This window comes from Pimephales promelas, chromosome 10 (assembly GCF_988280905.1).
Source record: "Pimephales promelas chromosome 10, fPimPro1.hap1.1, whole genome shotgun sequence".
Lineage (NCBI taxonomy): Eukaryota > Metazoa > Chordata > Actinopteri > Cypriniformes > Leuciscidae > Pimephales > Pimephales promelas.
Window position 1 is genome coordinate 2,176,771 of NC_142778.1, and position 22,480 is coordinate 2,199,250.

The window sequence follows — 22,480 nt, forward strand, 5'->3', positions numbered from 1 at the left end:
AGTATTTTAGTTGAGAATATAGCACTACGGGATCCAACTACAAAAATAACTAAATAAACAGCCTACTTTGCTTTTAAGTTAGTTAAAATAATGTTCAAAATGAAGACTATTCGCCAACTGGCTAATGTTTAACAAAAGGGACGCTTCTGTCATTATTTACTCACCCTCATTTCTGTGGAACAAAGGATGTTTATTGTGATTGTGGCGATCACATAAATGTATAACTAGAGCAATAAACAAAAAAGGTTAAGTTAAAGGCTTACAAACACACCTTTCTGTAAATTTCAAGCAATAAACTAGATTTGATTCTCATCTGTGCTCATTACATCTGCTTATAAACTGGGAGAATGGGGAATGAATCACTGAAAATCATTAGAGAAGTTATAGAGAAGCATATATTAGAGAAGATAGAGAAATTAGAAGCACAAGTACTAATAATCAATTATTATCAAAACGGATTTACCATCACAGGATAGTTGCAGAGGTCATACAATCCAATTAGGAACATGTAGATAATATATGCTTTTCTTTTGTACAGAACTGGATTTTGGCTCTAAATGTTTTTTTGTGGTAACAATAAGGCTGACAACTTAATATTGTCTGTATAGAAGCACAATGCTCATGAAGATGTCGTGTTAAAGCACTGGAAACTCCAGGTGCTGGTCATGTGACACCTTGATATTTTTGTTCAAAGACGAAATGCATATCCGAACCAGGATGAAACACGTGTCCTCTACTGCAAATATTAGTCGTGCAAATGACAAACACTTTTGTTTTATTAAACTACTGTGTATTGAGAGACAGTTGGGCAAAATGCAAATTTTCAGTATGCTTTATTGCGTGGCGCTTTAGCGTTTTGTTGACTTCCTGGCCTTGAATGTTGTGGTGAGCGTAAAGTTTGCTGCATCCTGGACTCACCCATGTTAATAGCATTACACTTATTTGATGAGAACCTCAGGCTGTTTGGTGAGCTGGAGAGCTTTTGTATATTCTTAATGCTGTCCTTTTAATGTATTGCTGTTTTGAGTTCCTGAATATGAATTGAGGAAGCAAGACATGATTCAGAGAAATTCAAGTCTTTTAAAATTTATCATACATGTGGGGTACTTCCAGAAATAACGTTTTTTTTTTTTATAATATAATATAATATAATATAATATAATATAATATAATATAATATAATATAATATGGATGTTAAATGATTAATTACGATTAATCGCATCCAAAATAAAAGTTTGTGTTTACATAATATATGTGTGCGTAGTGTGTATAATTATTTTATATATATATATATATATATATATATATATATATATATATATATATATATATAAATAAATAAATAAATAAATAAATAAATATATATATAAATATATAAATATATATATATATATATATATATATATATATATATATATATATAAATACATATAAATATATATATATATAAATACATATAAATATATAAATAAACATATGCATGTATACATTTAAGAAAAATGTGTTCTTAATGGATCAAATATTTATATTTATGTATAATATTAATTAATATATATAAAGTATATACATGCAAATTTTTCTTAAATATATAAATTACATGCATGTGTGTGTATTTATATATACAAAATAATTATACACACTACACACACGTATATTATGTTAACACAAACTTTTATTTTGGATGCGATTAATCGCGATTAATAATATAATATAATATAATGGAGAGTACTACAGATTTTTCCTATAACATATTTTAGTAATCATCATAAGTTAGGAACGCTTAGGCACTCTAAATTCATCCTGTATTTTGAAATTGGACGTATGTAAATGGTACTTTTAAAGGGTTAGTTCACCCAAAAATGAAAATTATGTCATTAATTATGTCATCCCAAACCCTAAAGACCTTCGTTCATCTTCGTAACACAAATTATTTCAATATTTTTGATAGAATCCGATGGCTCAGGAGGGGCTCCATTGACAGCTATTTAATGGACACTCTGAAGGGTTTGCTGGTCAGATTCAGAATTATTTGCTCACTTGGTAAATATGATCAAAGATGTCTGGAAAAAATAAATTTACATTATTTATCCTTTTGATATTTTATTACAAAAAAAAAAAAAATCACATACTGAAATAAATGTTTTTCTCCAACAAACAACAATTATTTGCCCCTTAAATACTTTATTTGCAACCTCCTGTTGCTAAAATAACAGCTCTGATTCTTCTCCTATAATGCCTAATGAGTTGATTAGAAACCATTCCTACATAGGCAAGGCACTTTTATTTGTAAAGCACGTTTAAAACAGCCTCTGCTGTACAATTAAAAAAATATCAAATACATAAATACACCAACCAACACAAACACAACATGAAGCGCATCATACAATTACATTTGACCAAACGCCAAATAAAAAACTGCTTTAATCTAATTTCATTGTCTAAATGACCCCATGGGAGTATTCAAGCCTCACTGAGTCACTAACCTTCCTCTGAAATGCTTCAGAATCACTGAAAAGTGACACATGCAGTCTATAACATGTTTAATACATCCCTGTGAATTGGGAAAAAAGTCAATCACTTGTGTTGCAAATATTTCTTTGGTTGATTGGAGAACAATACACATTTTTTTTTTTCATTTATTTCTAACAAAGGAAACTGGAAACCAAATTTGGGTGTGTAGGTTTTCATGCATTTGCATGTGTGCAGTTTTCGCTAATCTCTCTCCTATAGTCTTTTGAATGACATCAATGGCTTTATTATGTGATTTGCTCAATCTCACCATCACACAAGTGTCTGTTAGATTAATCATTTCTTCGAGCTCCCTGCACTCCACCTCCAACACAGATAAACAAACACACTTTTTAGGGTGGAAGCATTAGACATGGAAAGAGTGAGGGAGTGAAATGTTCACAACGGGCAGAAGACATGCTTGATAGACACTTTTGCTCTCCCTGTTTGCCTTCTTTGGCTTTTTACCTTTTTTTCTGTGGTGGGAGGAGGGAGATTGTGACAGTATTGCTTCTACACCATACGACTTTGTGTTTTATCAGGAGAACAGAATGGACCGTTCAGAAATCAGAGGGCTAAGGCATATGTGAAGATGACCTTAAAATCAGTCAAAAGTAAGTACATGCATCATCAGGATGACACGTAATCTAGAATGTTTATACATGCTTTCTATGTAATCTCATATTAATTGATAGGTTAGAACAAACTTTGGTGCCAAAAGAGCTACAGGTGGACCACAATCAAAAAATTAGGAACACAAATATAATAATATTCAAAAGTAGGTCTAGTCTAGTCTGTTGTTTTATGGAAATGATTCTAGATGACTAACAATGCTGATAGTAATAGTAATAATAATAATAATTATTATAAATATTTTTTTTTTTAGTGTCCAAAAGTAATGTCCAGTGGTGATATGTTTTTATGGCCTTTTCAAATAGACACGCAAAATGTTTTAAATGTGAGGGAAAATCAAAACACTGAACTTGGTTAAGGTCTTTATCTATTAGTAATTAATAAATAATACTATGTTAAATGGTGTTTATGTTAATGCAATGAAACCATTATGCCAAATTATGCTGACATTATTTTTGGCCAGGTGGTCACACATAACTCAAAAAACAAGAGAGAACCAATGGAGTATTAATATCTGATTATGTTGTTTTTCTATGTATTGCATAGTAAAATAAAACCTGTAGCTGTAGTTTGTAATGCAAATAAGACCTTACCCAAGATTAGTGTTTTTTTATTCCCTCATATTTAACATCTGAATTTTTTTTAAACTGTAATGCTATTAAATGAAGGGTTTAGCAGTTTATAACTGAACAAATCTTACAATATATGTATTTTAATTCATTAGCTGTCTCTCTCTCATTCTCGTTGTATTCTAGCATGGTTTTTTAGACTCCTCCCGCTTGTGCTGTTCTTCATCTGTTACTATTGCTCCCAGTTCTACTTTGAGAGGTTAGTACTGTCACCTGCTCTCTTTTGGTATAAAGGCTTTTTTATTATTTTATTTTCTCAGGCTGAAACATGCAGACGCTTTTAAGGTGTATGTATGCTACTACTGAAACTATCTTTCTGTCTTTAAGCTATGGAGGAAGCGGAAAGTCCATTGAACCCACTGTCTCACTGTGTCACAACTATCGCTTGCAGAGGAAGTGGGAGAGTCTTAAATTTAAGTATGTGACCTTGTGTTGTGGAAACTAATTTGAAACTGAATGTTTACCGAGCTTGAAAATTGAATATGAAAATTCTGTCATCATTTACTCTCTAGGATTTTCTTTCTTCTGTGGAACATAACATAAGATGACATACATTATGAGTAATCATGTAAAACATTTATTTTGTTCATACAATGAAAGTCAATAGCCAAAACCTAAGTGTTACCGAAATTTTTGAAAAGAGCACGAAAGAAAGTAAATGATGAAAGAATTTTAATTTTTTTTGAAAAGCAATATTTATCTTTCTTTTCTTTTTTTATTAATCTTTCTTTCTATCTTTCTTTCTTTAGAAAAAAATATCAAAAAACGTCCCCGCAACGTCAAAAAATCTGACTGTAAGCGTTACTAGTAAATCTAAAAAAAAAAACACTTTTATATTCAGTACATATACAGTATATATACAGTATATATATATATATATATATATATATATATATATAAAACTATGTAATAAATGTATTATTAATATTGCAATATTTTCATAAAATTTTTTGACCATCTTTCAGATTCTAATCTCAACCAATTACCTCCTAAATTCATAAAGTTTCAACTTATAGAAGTGTATAATTTTACTGAAGAGAGGCTCCATAATTTAAAACACCCAAATGTATAAATATTTTGTTACTACTTTAGTTATTTAATTTATTTAGAAATAATTAGGGCTGTCAAATGATTAATCGCGATTAATCGCATCCAAAATAAAAGTTTGTGTTTACATAATATATGTGGGTGCACTGTGTATAATTATTTTATATATATAAATACACACACATGCTTGTAAGAAATATTTTCATGTACATACTGTATATAGATTTATATATAATTTATATTATTCATAAATATAATTATTTTACATATAAATAATATTTTTTTCTTAAATATATACATGCATGTGTGTGTATTTATATATATATAAAATAATTATACATAGTGCACCCACCCATATTATGTAAACACAAACTTTTATTTTGGATGCGATTAATCGCGATCAATCATTTGACAGCCCTAGAAATAATACAAAGTTACACTGTCAAACAGCCTAGGGTTGACCCTTCGTCACTTAGGAGGCTTAGGAAAAGCTTATGAGGGTTAAGTGGTATTTGAACAGAATTATCACAAAGTGTGTGCTTCTCTATTGTCGCATCATCAGTGTTATTAGTTTACACAGCTGGCCATTCCCTCTCTGATCTGAGCATGTTGAGCCTTTTCATTCCCCATCTGGAGACTCATCTTTTGCATTCAGTTGTTTGTTTATTCATTCACCAGAACAATAGAGATTTTGCTGCAAGCATTGTAATCTCAACATGGTTAATGTCAGGTACTGTATGTTTAAGGATTTACCAATCATCCCCCATTCATGTTGCGGTCAGATCTAGAAAGTCTAAAATGTTATTGTCAAAGCAAATATCATTCCCTAATGGTTTAAATCCATGTTTGATTGAATTAAATTAAATCCAATTTGATTGGCTGCTGGTGGCCTTGTTTTTTGAAGTAGTAGAGGATATGTCAGACGTCCACCAATGAAGATACACACCACTTCTCAACTTCATGAATCATACGGTTTGTGTAGTTACAGTGTTTTTTCAGGTGTATTTGCAGCTTTTTATAATGTTTGTCATGGGCTGGATCACTCGTCCATAGGCTTCTAAGGGATTGAAACTTGCCGGCCATGAAAAGTTAAAGACTTCGTTGAAATAGTCCGAGTGACTCAACCTTAAGTTGATTAAGCGACGAGAATACTTTTTGTGCGTAAAAAACAAACAAAAATAACAACTTTATTCAACTATTCATTTCCTGTGGGCCTCGAGAAAGTTCACGTAGTGCAACAGCTGGATTGTTCTGGGAGAAATTACTGACAGAACTTTAATTTTTGGGGTGAAATAACCCTTTAATGCAAATACACCCTTATGTTCCCGTCCGTAATTTTTAGATTGAGTTCTGAGGGTTTGCTTGTACTATCTACTGTTGATGGTAGGACACACTCCCAAAACATCCGCTCAAGACCTTTAAGACTGAACTCAAAACTAATTTATTTACAGCATGTTTGGTTAACTTTGATCATCAGATCCTTACTAATGTTGGCTATTGTCTTGTTTGTTATGATCTCCGTGCTATAAATAAAACGTATTATTATATCACTTTTGTTTACACGGACAGAATATCGATTTCCGGGTGAAAAAGGACAGCTCTTGCTCTTAGAAATCATCGTGCCGCTGTACTCAGTGGTGTAGCCAGAGAATAACAGGGCACTTAATGGAAAAAGGACACTCACGGGCAGTGGGAGTGTGTAGACGACTGGCAGCACTGTAAAACCAACACATCGATGTGTAATGATTGGGCTGGGCTCCACTGCACTGTTATGACAGACTAGCATGGTTTAAACCAACATGTCAATCTCAAGCTTTTGAGCTTTAGACAAGGACAACACAGCCAAACAGTCATCGCCACTTTTGCCTTTTCACAATGTAACTTCACCTACATTTTAAATGATATGCGTTTTGTGGCGGAAATGATGATGTAAATTGCCAACTCTAACTCAAAGGCTAGTTTCATAGGTAGCATTTTATGCATCCTAAATGAATTGTAAAAAACATAGGATACTTGTTAAACGTTAAATAATATGTTTGCATAATTTGACTGGCCTGCTGCAGGGAAGACTAATTCACCAGTGCTTCCCGCCAGTTTTTTTCCCTCCAGAGTTTAAAATGTTTTTTTTTCTTTCAATTTATGATTAAAACAAAATGTGATATGAAACAAATCTTGACTAAACTTAGAAGAAACACTCTTAGAAGAAATGGTTCTATTTAGAACTAGAAATGGTTCTATCCCGTGCTTCATATACAGTATGGAACTCCAAAATGGTTCTATATAGAACCATTTTTTGGTAAAAGGTTCTATTGGCCAAGTACGGAACCCCATGGTTCTATATAGAACCCAGAGGAACCCTTTTTTAAGAGTGTATAGAACCTTTTAGGGGTTCCAAATATGTAGCGCTGATAGAACCTTTTCTTCTAAGAGTGTATGTCAACTGCACTCATTCACACCCCAAAGGTTCTTATCTAGTTACTGTTTTTTTTTTAAAAAAAATAAACATTTGGGAGCTAAACATTTTGCAACTTGGGAGCAAAACGTCCTAAGTATTGTCAAGTCATTTTTACCACCGACCTTGTCTCAAAACCATAACACAAGCGTTAATTTACACAAATCTGGCTCTGTCTCCGTTTCCCATGGGATATGGGATCTTCTAATCTATATTCTTCCTCTTGGATACACAAATCTTATCTTTCTGCCCAATACTGGTTTTCCTCCCCCTTCCATCACACAAGATTTCAAAGTATGGATGGCTAAATCCCTGAATACCACCAGCCTAAACATAAATAAATAAAACTTTTTAAAACCCATAAACTCTAAAAAAAAAAAAAAATGCTGGGTTGTATTAACCCAACTTTGGGTCAAATATGGACAAACAGTCACTGGGTTAAATTTTTTAATTACATTTTTAACCCAACGTTTGGGTTTGTCCATATTGACCCACAGTTGGGTTAAAACAACCCATCATTTTTAGAGTGTACAATGCATCGTTGAGGAAATCAACTACACTCTAAAAAATGCTGGGTTGTTTTAACCCAATTTTGGGTCAAATATGGACAAACCCAAAATGCTGGGTTAAAAATGTAATGTAAAAATTTAACCCAACGGCTGGGTTAGTCCATATTTGACCCAAAGTTGGGTTAAAACCCAGCATTTTTTAGAGTGTAGCTAGTCACGACTGTTTCCTGAAACCATATTGTCGCAAAATTGGTCATTCAACCACGTTGAATAATGATTTCATGCAGGTGTTGGAGTAATAACTACTCTAAATGAATCTGTTTGAGATTGAATTACACTATAAAAAAAAATGCTGGGTTGTTTTAACCCAACTTTGTGTCAGATATGGATTGGGTTAAATTTTTACAAATTTTTTTTAAATACATTTTTATTTTGGGTTAAATAGTAACGTTTTGGGTTTTGGGTAAGTTAAAACAACTCAGTATTTTTTAGAGTCTACATCATTCATAACATGTTTAATAGTTAACAAACAAAACTGTTCATGTTCGTAATGTGATGCATTTCTAAAAAAAAAAAAAAAAAAAAAACATAAAAAATATAATCCTAAAGAAAGCTTTCAAATTGTATCATTAGAATTGCCTGGATAATGAAATTCAGTTATAAATTAAATAAAAAAAATTAATAATAAATTAATTAATTAATGTAAAATGTAGAATGTTACAAAAAAAAAATATATATTTTTAACCCAACGTTTGGGTTTGTCCATATTTTACCCAAAGTTAGATTAAAACAACCCATTCAGAGTGTAAGGGAAATCTCGAGGGAACCACTGGCGAACTGTTTTTGACATCATCCCTGCAGCACAATTGGAAATGATGCACAATACATATTGATATTTTCCTTGAATTGTTTTTTTGTCACTGACCCTGTTGTGTCCTTGGTAACCAAGTACACTTGAAATGATGCCAAAACGGAGAAACAAAGCATTATACGTAGTGTAATTTTAGAGTCTGTCTTTTGTTTTACCGAAACAGCATGAGCCGAAAGACTGAGCTCTTTCTAAAGCTTGAGGATTTCTTCTGGAGGCAACATCTGTCAGCTGAAGCCCTGCCCTATGGTATTAAAGGCAGCGGTACGTACAGCTTCTGTTGGCCCTCTCTGTTATAATCTGTCCTTTAATACAATGGTAAATCTAGAGCAACGCCATTAAGCGAATGCTTATGTTAAATCTGGCCTAAGTACAGTACATGATCACTTAAATCTGGTTGCTGAGACCTTACATACCCTTGAAACCTTCCAGTCAACCTAATATAAAGAAGTTTGTTTGTTTGTTCTGCGGTCAGCATGCTTTCACTGCAAAACGAGCATTCTGCATGCGATCCATTCACGTTGACAGGTTGTTTCAAAGACGTTCCTCTTTCTCTCTGCAGAGCTCCTGCTTCTGAAGGTCTTGGCAGTGATTGCCAGCTACACAATGCCAGCAAACATTGAGAGGTAAAGTACGGCTGAGCATCTTTCCCAAATATCTAGATAAACCATTCCGCTCATTTGCTTTAGTTCCTTATGACATGCTGTGGTGTGGCATGAATTACCACATGTATTAAAAATAAATTACAACAATGTTCATGCTCATGATCAAAATTATCTTGGTTACCATTGGGTAACCACTAAAATGATGCAATGACTATTTGACGGGTTTGTAAAAGGAGAAGTAAAACCCTGTTTTTTCAGTTTTTTCTCCCTCGCTCGTTTCGTTTTCTGGATGAATATGGTTAGTGTTACAGGGGTTGAATTTCGACGTGAGCATGTTTTGCATAATTTTGCTCAAAGTCCCGCAGATTTTGTGCTCACACCTAAAATGCGCACACATGAAGCCGCCTCTAAGTATTAAATTAAGTTTGTTTTTGTGGCTTATTGCACTTAAAAAGTCAAATACACACAAAATAATGTCAAAATGCTAGTTTTGGCGAGTAGAAAGCACAGTAGGTGAAGTGGACGAATTTGGAAGAAAGGCAATGACGGGTTGCGCAGATTACGATAAAAACATAAATGTTGTAATTTTACTTTCTGATTTCAAATCACATAATATACATATACAAAAAAAAAAAACCATAATTTAAACTAGGGCTGTCAAACGATTAATCGCTTCCAAAATAAAAGTTTGTGTTTACATAATACATGTGGGTGCACTGTGTATAATTATTATATATATATAAATACACACACATGCTTGTATATATTTAATACTGTATATAGATTTATATAAAATTTATATTATATATAAATATTTTATTTATAAATAATTTTTTTTTTCTTAAATATACATGCATGTGTGTGTATTTATGTATACAAAATAATTATACACAGTGCACCCACATGTATTATGTAAATACAAACATTTATTTTGGATGCGATTAATCGTTTGACAGCCCTAATTAAAACATGTTTGTTACATAGACTACTTGTATATTTAATTGACTATTTGCAGTTATTAATTGACTATTAACAGATTTGTAACCGTCATTCAGTATGAAGATAAATGTTGATGTGTATGTTTCCTCACATAAATGTGTCCTTATGAGCAGTCTCATATCGTGCGCTTTCTTTCCCATGCACGACTGAAGAGTAAACATTCCTGAGGTAAATAAAGTCAAGTAAAAAAATGATAGCACGCCTCAGGCGCTTTTCCACACCTTGTTTACATAACTATTCATACAATAATCAAGTCAACTTCATTTACATAGCTCTTTTAGCAAAATATATTGTTTCAAAGCAGCTTTACCATGATGTTACTGTAGGAAATTAAAGTAACAGAGATTGTTTGGCTTTATAGCAAAGTTATTGTCCAGCTAAAGTTACTGATTGATTCACTTCTGTTCATCAGATATTAAAGGATTAGATTGTCTTTGGTCATGTCTTTCTTTCTTCAATTCAAGTTTTTTGAGGAAAACCATTCAGGATATTTCTCCACACAATGGACTTCAATGGTAACCAAATTATTGAAGTCTAAATGAATGCAGTTTCAAAAGGCTCTGCATGATCCCAGCTGAGGAATAGAGTCTTAACTTTTGGTCTCATTTTCCAATTTTTTAAAAATGTATACTTTATAAGCACAATAGTTCATCTTATGCTGGAGACATGCCTGGCATTACATAATCATGTATACCGCCCCATTGTTTTAAACATCCATGATACGCACACGAACGGACCATTGTAAACAATAAACTGACTCAAATACATAAATATGTCTATAAAATTTGAACGATCCTCCTTCTCCACACTTGTAAACAATGTGGCATGACCTTTCCAACATGAAATACGTAATGTTCTTACGCAATCAGTTATTTTTAGGTGAACATAAACAGTTGAGAAAGAGTTTCATACGCGTTCGTGACTCTCCTTTTCGAACTCGTTCATAAAAATGAACAAATCTTTTTCCGAGTCATTTGGCTCATTCAACGAACGAAACGAATGAATTGACTCGGGAAAAGATTCGTTCATTTTTATGAACGAGTTCGAACAGGAGAGTCACGAACGCGCATCACAGAACAGCAAGGCGAGCATTTGAGCTTATAAAACTTAAACTTTGTTATTTATTTATTTTTTAAATGAGCGATCGTTTCGCTTGATAAGACCCTTATTCATCGTCTGGAATCGTTTAAAGCCCTTTGAACAGTTTGCAGTTTGCACTGAAACTCTCATTTGGACCTTGAACCGTTTGGTCCCCATTGAAGTCCATTATATGGAGAAAAATCCTGGAATGTTTTCATCAAAAACCTTCATTTCTTTTCGACCGAAGAAAGAAAGACATGGCGTGAGTAAATTATCAGCAAAAGTTTTTTCAAAAATGAACTACTCATTTAATGCCAATCCCTCTTTACAGTGTATTTCATTTCATTGACTATTTGTTGAAAAAGTAAAAATAAGAATCATTTTTTAAGCGCTATTGTGTGCCTGTATTCATGAAAAATGCCTTTTTTTGTGCCAGCAGTTTAGATTGCAGGACATGTGCAGTCATTGGAAACGGCTTTTCCTTAAAAAACACTTCACTGGGGGAGATCATTAACAAATACGACGTGGTGATCAGGTAAAAAAAAAAAAAAAAAAAAAAACACCTCCTCCTCTCTTTGACCTCTTTCAGCGTTTCTATGACACTGCTTTCATTTAGATTTTACTAGTCCTCATTCTTTAAAAAAAGTAATGTTTATATCCTCTTTTTTACATTTCTCAGAAAGTTATAGGTTGTGCTTTGCAAGCTTTTTAATTTCATTTCCCTCCCTATCTCATTTTCCATCTCCATCCATCCATTGAATATATTTTTCTTTCGGTCTACAGAGCGTTAGCCTTTCCAATAGTCTGGCTTGTATTTTGCAGTCTTGTTTTATTGTAAGTCTGTTGAGTGGCAAATAATAGGCTCAATACCTCCTGCAATTAGAGCGCTGCTTGGCTACTGTTTCTCAACCTTTGCTTCTCAAGCCGATTTATAGCCTTGGAATGAACTAATGCCATTTTATGTCTTGTAAGCCTCTAACAAACGGCAGAATTTGGCTGATTGTATTTTTCCATGGCCTCCCCCTCCTCGCCTGTTCTCAGAAGCTAATCACGGCGGGGGAGGAGAGTCCAGCCGCTTGACATTTGGTGTCGAGTTACAAATCCTGATGCTTCGAAGTCTCCATTAGTGAGCCGAACACCGACTCCTCTCTAATCTCGTTTGTGAGAACGAGGCGGTTTTCCTACATGGGTTCACTCCCATGAAAAATGAGTTGATAAGGATGCATTTGTAGTGTCTGTAAAGTTCATGAAGGAGTGAGAATTGAAACATTTGGTCTCTTCTACTGCTTTTATTTAATTTGTTTAACATATTACAATTGACTCATTTGATATGCCAATGTGTAGTTGTTCCTAAATCATCCCTTCTGAAAAACAAGTGTCTATATTATACATTAATTAGGGCTATCAAACAAAATAAAGTTTGTGTTCACATAATATTTGCGGGTGCACTGTGTATAATTATTTTATATACATATAAATACACACATACGTTTTTGTATATATTTAAGAAATATTTTCATATAGATTTATATATAATTTATATTATATATAAATATAAATATTTTATATATAAATAATATTTTTTCTTAAATATACATGCAGCATATGTGTGTATTATATATATATATATATATATATATATAATATTAATGAAATAAATAAATAAATAATATAATGTTAATGAAATAAAATTGAATAAACTCTCATTACTATGTTTCTTAAAACACTTATAAAGTGCACTTTTGGAATAATGGCAGGACAAAGTTTTACTTTAAAGTACATTTTAAATAATCTACGTTATGTTGATGCGTTGACTAACATACTATGTAAAGCACTTGATTATAATTTTAATTTATTTTATGATTTTAATGTAAATGTTATTAGTCAATATATTTAAATGTAATTAATTGCAACTTCATTACAAATGTGTAAATGCAAATATTTTTAAATGCATGACATGCAAGTTTCATTGAATTGACATTAAAATATATTTTAGTTTATTATAAACACTTGTCACTAAATTCAGCACAACACTTTAACCATATAAATAATGATGAAATTACATATCAAGATTTACTAAAGTCCTACTTAAACTAAGTGCAATATAAATATAATATACATTTTAACTACATTTTTAATATAATATAAAATAAATTCAATATAAATTTTAACTACATTTTTATTTAATTATAAATAACATGCATTTGAGTGTCAGTAAAGATTGCATTTAGTTCACACAGTTTTTTTTCACAAGGTGTGGCTCTTTCCTTTTTATGAATTTCTATTGAATGTTTAATCAAACCCTCCCTTCCGGTGATGGTGGATGTTTTAGCAGTGAATGCTCTTCTAGCATTGATGTTGTTTACATCACAGGCTTGGCTTTGCCTCAAGAATGTCTTGGTTTTGAAGAATGTCGGCTATTGTAATCTAAACACTATTAGGCCAGACACACTGGCTAAGTGGCTAAGTAACTGTTGTGTGGCGGCTGCGTTGCGTTTTCTGTGTCTTTGCACACCAGAAACGTGTCTGACGCTGCAGCTAAGTGACATAGAGGGACTGGATTAGCGGTGTGTTGCTCTTGCCTTTACGTCAACAATTCGTCCAAAATCCGAAAAATAGAGAAATGGGCTGTGTGTTTATTTCAATAACTTTAACACATTTTGTGTAGCTTTAGGCCTTGTTCACACTACTTGATTTTAAAACGTCAGGCTGAACTGTGCGGTTCACACTACATGACTTGCTCTCTGTGAAATGTTCACACCACACGACACGTGATTGATTCACACCAGGAGGTGATGCCCTACACGAATTGACAACGCACTACATAGAGATACAACCACGATCGGATGATAAGAGCAAATCATTTGTGACTCTGAGAGCTGTTTCAGTACTATGGTACGGTCTAAATCCTGAAAATAATCAAATAAATAATGAGTTGACAACAACTCTGTCAGCCAACGATTCTATCTTGTCTAAAAACCACGTTTTGTCACGAAAAACCACGCAATAAAATGAACCAGAAATGACGTGCGCCAATACCCAGCGAAGAAGACACGGCAATATGGACATCGGACAGAAAAAAAGAATAGATGTGTTAGGCAATTTCAACTTACTGCCAAATCAGGAAGCTTTTTTAACACTAGTGTAGCAAAATCAATGGCAAATAAGGTCTGTAATTGTCTTTATTATGTATTTTAGCATTCTCTTGCTGCCACAGGGAATAAGGGGACATGCAATTTGGCTGCTCTAGCCTATCACCTCATAAATCGGGTAAATGAGTAGTGCTTTCTGGCAAGCTTTACCACTATTCCTCATCAACAGAGCACAAATTGTGTACAAACTACACGGCACAGTCAGTATTTCACAAAACCAAGTTGTTTCTGCCATTATTTCTTAACTGACACAAAATCGCATTATTGTGGTGCATTGATCAATGCTTATTCCAACATGATTTGAGGTCAACATGTACAGTATACCCGGCTCTGATTTGCCCTTTGACCTTAATATCTTTGTGTGTCAGGCTGAATGACGCCCCGGTGAGAGGCTTTGAGGAGGATGTGGGGAACAAGACCACTTTGCGTCTGTTTTATCCCGAATCCGCCTCCTATAATCCGGGTATCCACAATGACCCGGACACTCTGCTAGTCCTGGTTCCTTTCAAACAACAGGACCTCCGCTGGCTCAAAGAGATCCTATATGACGAGAAGCGGGTCAGTCCGTCTCACTTATGTTTTTTCTAACCTGTGCCGATTTCCCAGTAATCACGGTTAGCTGTTTTGTTTCTGTGCCGGATTTAGGGTCGAAAGGGTTTCTGGAAGCCCCCTCCCCAGATCTGGCTTGGCCGGACCAGTCAGATCCGTGTCCTGGACCCATATTTTCTTCGGCTAACAGCCAGCAAGCTTCTGCAGATTCCTCTGCAACCACGCCGACAACAGGTGAGATCTCCACACACTCTTACTTTGGCACAACAGATGTGGATATAATTTCAGATATGGAAATTGTGGCATTTGCATATTTGATTGTAATGCATCATACATTAAAGGGATACTCCACTTTTTTTGGAAATAAGCTCATTTTACAACTCCCCCAAAGTTGAGTTAAACTGTTTTACCGTTATTGAATCCATTCAGCCGATCTCCGGTTCTGGCGGTACCACTTTTAGCTTAGCTTAGCATACATCATTGAAGTGCACAAGACCATTAGCATTTCTCAAAAAAAAAAAAAAAAAGACCAAAGAGTTGATATTTTTCCTATTTAAAACTTGATTCTTCTGTAGTTACATCGTGCACTTAGACTGATGGAAAATGTAAAGTTGTGATTTCCTAGGCTGATATGGCTAGGAACTATACTCTCATTCCTGTGTAATAATCTAGACACTTTACCGCCGTACCATGAGTGCAGCAGGCCAGAGCCCGTCGAACGGAGAGCCTATTAGCCCCGTTGTGTATCACCTTGGTTGCAGTTCCATTAGAATTCCACTGGAGGTGATCACGGGCGAGAGCAGAATGAATGGGAGTCTATGGGGCTAAACGGCTAAATGTGTCTCTTTCACCTGCTTGTCGTTAAATCAAAATAAATTTTATTGTTGATTCCGCAAGTTCAATATAGATTATAGGCCAAAAGTCGAATTAACGAGTACTTATGTCCTTTCGATTTCTTACAGGTTACACTCTAAAAAATGCTGGGTTGTTTTAACCCAACTTTGGGTCAAATATGGACTAACCCAGCCGTTGGGTTAAATTTTTACATTACATTTTGAACCCAACATTTCGGGTTTGTCCATATTTGACCCAAAATTGGGTTAAAACAACCCAGCATTTTTTAGAGTGTAGGCTGTTGTTGGCCGTACCACGCTAGCATTCTGCTATTGTGTGACGTCATCACGTGATAAGTGAACTTAAAAATGCAATTTTCAGCTGAGTGTATTTTCTTAGCCCTCCCTTTTGAATGCAACTTTCAAAAAATTACATCCTGAGAAAAGTGGATTTCTGGGGGTGAAACCCCATTGACTCCCATTCATTCTGCACTCGACCGCGAGCGCCCCCGCGTGGACAGAGACGCGTTACTGCAGCCAGTCCAGAACCTGGAAGTAACCAGCCAGTGCCAATTCTCTTCAATTTGACATATCATTGAGCCTGCTCAGAGACTAACAGAGCGTGTCAAAAAAGGCAACAATCCTTCAAACGTGATGAATAGAAATAAAATCCCTAAAATCCCAAGTCTTCTCTTGAACCTCGATGGGTAATATAAACGATTCCAAAGGAGAAGGCTAAAAGACACCAATCTGTTCGGTTCAACCATGCATCCTCCTTTTTTACCCAAGAAGGCCTTCCTCCACAAGGTGCTCTCCTATCAAAATAAAAGTCCACTTTGCCAACTACAGGATGTTTCTGCACCAAATATAAAAGTCCCACATACAAAAGACAGAACGTAACTATGGCATGAAACCAATTGAATCCCACCTTTACTTATTTTACAATCTTTTATCCTCCTTCACATTTGTAAATTAAGTCTATTTCTCTTAGCCCTAATTTATTAGTGTCACAAGCCAATTTTATTTGAAACAGAAATCTTCTATGACATGTCTAAACAAATGCATCCTTGCTGAATTATAGTCAATTCCTTTAAAAAAAAAAATCCTATTGACCTCAAACACTTGTATTTATTATTTGCAGTCGGGAAGGTCAGACTATCGTTCTACGGATCGACTTGTTGATGCTATGCTGTTTCTAATCAAATTAACCTCACCAGGGCCAAGTTTCACTCACGTGTGTTATTTTTATTTCTTTTTTTTTTTTGTGACAGCCAAGATATATGTTTGTATGGTCAATTATCTGTGGCGACAGTGTACAGCCAAAGAATTATTTTAAGAAATGCGTCTGGTACATGTCACTCCCTCTTTATCATTTTGTTATCTATAATTTTAAACTTAGCACAGTTTCAGTCAGGCTAAAACAAACACATACATCCTCTTTCCTGTGTTCTTATGTATTTCTTGGGAGGCACATCCCTCTACATATTTCTGTCAGTTTGCTGAGCTTGTTTGGAGGGCTGTGGTTGGCCAGACACCGCAGACACACTTCTTTATATTCCTCGGTCTGCTTAAGAAGAAGGTTGTCCTCCCCTGTTCCTCGCTGACAGGAACCCCTGCTAACTCTGGGCCCACAGCCAGAATCACAGAGACATCATGCAAACAGAGCCGTACTCGGTCAATAAACATGGGGGAACACACGTGCACATCCACGCTCGCTTCTGGAGCTATTAGTCAAAAACTGAAACAGAGGGATGTTTTTAGTCAAACATCAACACAATGCTGGCCAAACTAGTTCTTAACCTGGACGCTTACTGTACTACTAACACACACACACACACACACACAAATGTTAGCGGAACCACTGGCATCTAAAATTAAAAGCAGAACAAGAAAACGGAAAATAACTGACTAAATCTTTTGTTGTTTATTCAGGGTTCACAGTAATACACAGGCATTTATATATATATAAAAAAATCATTTACATTAATCAAATCTTTAAAGTGTCAATTTTGTTTATTTTACGATTAATTCAAAATTGTATTATCTAGAATACAATCTAGCCCTGTTATTATTAGTAATATTATAATTCAATCCATTGTCCAAACCATTTATCCTCTGTAGGGTCGTGGTTATTATTACCATTTTTAAGGCACACAACTTATTATTTACGGGGCAAAAAAAACAGTATTTGGACACTTAAAAAATTATATTAATATTTTAAAATTTAACCGAGTGATTTAGTGAGCCATTTTGACTTTTAATCAACTGCTGTTTTGGTAATATACGGTACACTGTAAAAAAAAAAAAAAATCTGTTAAATTTACGGGAAAACTCCGGCAGCTGTGGTTACCAGAGTTTTCCCGTTAAAAGTACGGTAGCAACATTTTAGGTTTTACAGACATTGACCGTATTTAATTTTACAGCAATAAACCGTATTTCATTATTTGATAAAATGTTAATTTACTGACATTTTGAAGTATTAATATCTGTTTTGTTCAATTGCAATACACCGACAGCCATCAATCACAGATATAATGAGAGTCAAATGATCAATCAAAGCTCATCATTATCAGCTCTTCCGCAAGAAAGTTCATACAGCTGCACAGTGTCATTCACACAAACATTAAACACCATCATGGTAACATTTTGAAATTTAAAAAATGAAATAAGAATTAATTTAACAATGTTAAATGGAACATAAAACCCTAATGAACATAACTGATAAGAAAAAAAAACTATGCAAATTATGAATAAACAGTTAAAACACATTAAATGTGAAGTGTCACGCAGGGAATTGTGGGAAAGTCAATTTGATTTCTTTTTCACTTCCAAAAACTGTAAATTTAATGGTATTTTACAATAAAATTACATTAAATGTACCATTATATATATATATATATATATATATATCACAGTTATTTACCGTATATAGTCAGGAAACTTTCTGTTAACCAATTAACAGTTTTTCACTGTAGCATTTTTACAGTCTTTTACTGTTAAAATCACAATCATTTTTTACAGTGTACAGTAGTTCATCTGTGAACATATTCTACTACCATTCTGTCTTTAATGTTGAATACATTTTGTTTAATCATTTAAATCTTATCAAGCTTGATATTTGTAAAATGTTGTATACGAGTAACACAGAGCACAGTGGCAAATGTTCACATTTGGAAAGGAAAGACCATTAACCCTTAAACTGTGTTTTGGACAAATGTGGGCAAAATAGTTTTGATATATTTTTTTAAAAACACTTCCCTTGATCTGAGCGGTACAAGACTTGGCTACTTTTCCTAAGTTTGCCTCCTGAAAACATACAATTTTTTTTTTTTACTTATTTTTACAAAGTTAAGTGGGTGAAAAAAAAAACTAACTCCTTAATCTTGTATTTGGGTCAAAAATGGGCACCCATAGAAATGAACGGGAAAAACTAATTTAGAGCATTGTAAAATAAGCCAAAATAAGCCACCAGGTGACAGCAAAGTCACTTCATCTTTAGGTTTTAGCTCTAAGAACTTATTGGAATGATATTTTAATGTAGTAAAAATAAAAAATAAAATAAGCATAATTTCCACAGAAAATATGGTACTTTTTGAAGTAAATAAATTAAAAAATACGCCCAAAATTAAAAAAACACCATAAATGGATAGACAAAACTTTATCGGAGACAGTGATATAACATTTACAATAAACAAAAATTAGGATCACACCTGAGTCCAGGATTAAGGGCTATAAAGTGAATACAGTTTGAGGGCTACCGAGAAGAAGAAAGTAGGAAGTCTCTTGTTTTAATTTGAGCATGATGTGAAAATGGTGACACTGTTGTTGAAATGGATGAGATTCGCATCTTTGAGGAGATGTATACAAGTGTGTTTAGCAGTGGCGGCTGGTGAAAAATATTGGAGGGGGGGCTGAATAAGAGGGGGGTCTGGGGGTACCCCCCCAGAAAATTTTGAATTAAGTAGATGTGATTTCCTGCATTCTGGTGCATTTTAGGCCTTAGGCCATGCCCTTACCTATACCAATAAAATAACTTAAACCAGTCAATACCAATGGTCAAATAATACAATAATAATAATAACAGTTTGACAGTTACTGATAATGAACAAGTTGTTTATTATGCTCTGTGTGCTGACAAAAAAAGTGCAAACGCATAATATTGATAAAATATAGCTGCAAGCAGCCATTACCGGGGCCAAGCGCAAGAAGCGGCAACATATGCCAAAATGGCAAGGAGTGGCAGACCAACTGCAGCAAGGAGCAATTAAGGGCATTTTGAGAGAACTTTGGGCAAATGGCTAAAAAAATCACATAAACATTAACTTATAAGATGATTTAATGGGTTATCACTTTCGAACAATAGGTGGCGCAGTTACGAAATAGATGTGATGTGGTCAGAGGGAGGTGACAATGACACATGCAAAGTTTGGTGTCAAAATGTGAAGGCATTGCAGAGATAAAGCCTAAATAGTAATTTTGGCAGCATGCCTAAACTTTGATGCTGTGGTATACGAAAACGGTTTTGTCTATCATCGTGCAATTCATAACTTTTAGTCGGCACGGTCTGGAGATGATGCGATTAAATTTTCGTGAAAATCGGACAAACGGTCTAGGAGGAGTTCGAAAAAGAAGGCTTTTCAAAGAAATAAAGATGGCGGACAGGAAGTTTGGCTGATTATGCAAAACCTGATATCTATGTTTTCGGCATAACCCAAGGAATCTATTAAGATCAGTTTCATTGCAATAGGCAAATTTATTCAAAAGTTATTAGCGTTCTCAGAAATTAATTATAACTTTTGACCAACAGGTGGCGCTGTCTCAAAATCTTTTGAGTACCTTCAGGGCATGCTGCTTATGGCACACACTGAGTTTCGTAATGTTAGACCAAAGCATTTGTTTAGTATAGCATTGTATTTCACAAAACTGTATTGAAGTCAATGGGAATTTCACGTTTTGTTCTATTATAGCGCCACCAAGAGGCTCAGTCCCACAATTTTTTTTATGTGTCCTCAGAGTGACCCCATACATATGTGTGTCAATTTTGGTGCAAATATCTCAATTTACTTCCGAGTTATAAACATTTATATGAAAAAACACGTAAAAAATGACTGACACATGACTTTGTTTGAATTTTACTACCCCTTACTATCAATATTTACGCATTTGGGCATTAGCGTGTAGTTAACAAGCTATGATTCCGTGTTTCTGGCGGTGGTTTCGTCTCGATCGGAACAGCGGTTTTGAAGATATCGCCAAGTGTTTTTTTCGCGCTAAATCGCTACGCTACGCCATCCGTGAGACGAAACCCGACATATTTGGTATCGTTGGACTCGGCAACGATTCAGGACCTCAAAAATATGACTCCCGTGAAAATAAGTGTACCACACCCAAAGTTATAAGCGTTTGAATAAAACAATTCACCACTAGGTGGCGCTGTTTCGAAACTTCTCAGGCTCCTTCAGGGCATCGTACTGATGACCCATACCGAGTTTCGTAACAATTCGTTCATGCGTTCAAAAAATACAGCATTTTAGCACATAATTCAAAATGGCCGACAGCCAAAATGGCCGATCTGGGAAAATTGGATATCACTCGACTCGGCATGATGCCCTGAATCTAACGAGATGAAGTTTATGATTTTTGGACAAACCGTTCAGAAGTTACGAGCAAAAATAGCCATTTTTCATATCTCCGGACCACTAGGTGGCGCTGCGCCGAAACGCAGCACGTAGCCTCAGGTCATGCTTGTGATAACACGTACCAAGTTTGGTGTGAAAACGAGTAAGCGTTGCGGAGATACAACCTCACGTCTGTTTTCGCAAGCGCTACGTAAATTTTGTTTACGCGTTTATCGAAAACGGTTATTCGAATCATCTTGAATTCCATAACTTTTTGTCAGCACTGCCTGGAGATGATCCGGTGCGGTTTTGGTGAAAATCGGACAAACCGTCTAGGACGAGTTTGCAAAAGTAGGTTTTTTGGAAAATTCAAAATGGCGGCCGTTTTTTAATGACGGAAAATGACGTCATAGGGTGCGATCGAATCGGCATGAGCTCAGGAACAAGAGGAAAAAAGAATTTTGTTGATAGGCCTTACGGTTCAAAAGTTATTAGCATAATAAAAGTGAAACTTTGGACAGTTGGTGGCGCTAGAGGGAATGAGTTAGAGACACCAAAATTGGTGTATTTAAAGTTGGGACTGTCCTCTATCAGAATGTCAAACCAAAACAACTTTCCCGCAAACCGGTCTATGGGCTGCCATAGACGCCCAGTCGGAAGAAGAATAATAATAAATATAGCTGCAAGCAGCCATTACCGGGGCCAAGCGCAAGAAGCGGCAACATATGCCAAAATGGCAAGGAGTGGCAGACCAACTGCTGCAAGGAGCAATTAAGGGCATTTTGAGAGAACTTTGGGCAAATGGCTAAGAAAATCACATAAACATTAACTTATAAGATGATTTAATGGGTTATCACTTTCGAACAATAGGTGGCGCAGTTACGAAATAGATGTGATGTGGTCAGAGTGAGGTGACAATGACACATGCAAAGTTTGGTGTCAAAATGTGAAGGCATTGCAGAGATAAAGCCTAAATAGTAATTTTGGCAGCATGCCT

At 34.7% G+C, this 22,480-nt stretch overlaps 2 protein-coding genes across 5 annotated transcripts in view; one reads left to right on the forward strand and one right to left on the reverse strand.

Annotated features, from left to right (window-relative positions):
- bmp16 (bone morphogenetic protein 16) overlaps nucleotides 1-22,480 on the reverse strand; it is a 115,619-nt gene that overhangs the window by 48,632 nt on the left and 44,507 nt on the right. The gene's annotated exons all lie outside the window — the stretch shown is intronic.
- The window catches only part of st3gal4 (ST3 beta-galactoside alpha-2,3-sialyltransferase 4), a 57,956-nt gene that overhangs the window by 10,360 nt on the left and 25,116 nt on the right, over nucleotides 1-22,480 (forward strand). For 2 of the 4 annotated variants that reach the window (XM_039647631.2, XM_039647630.2), the window contains exons 2-9: nucleotides 3,052-3,123; nucleotides 3,898-3,970; nucleotides 4,099-4,188; nucleotides 8,814-8,911; nucleotides 9,210-9,273; nucleotides 11,768-11,866; nucleotides 14,852-15,041; nucleotides 15,129-15,266. In XM_039647631.2, the coding sequence (XP_039503565.2) occupies nucleotides 3,102-3,123; nucleotides 3,898-3,970; nucleotides 4,099-4,188; nucleotides 8,814-8,911; nucleotides 9,210-9,273; nucleotides 11,768-11,866; nucleotides 14,852-15,041; nucleotides 15,129-15,266 (774 nt within the window). In that variant the 5' untranslated portion in view covers nucleotides 3,052-3,101. The remainder of the gene's footprint in view (nucleotides 1-3,051; nucleotides 3,124-3,897; nucleotides 3,971-4,098; nucleotides 4,189-8,813; nucleotides 8,912-9,209; nucleotides 9,274-11,767; nucleotides 11,867-14,851; nucleotides 15,042-15,128; nucleotides 15,267-22,480) is intronic. The other 2 variants (XM_089135266.1, XM_039647632.2) reach the window with 1 other exon arrangement.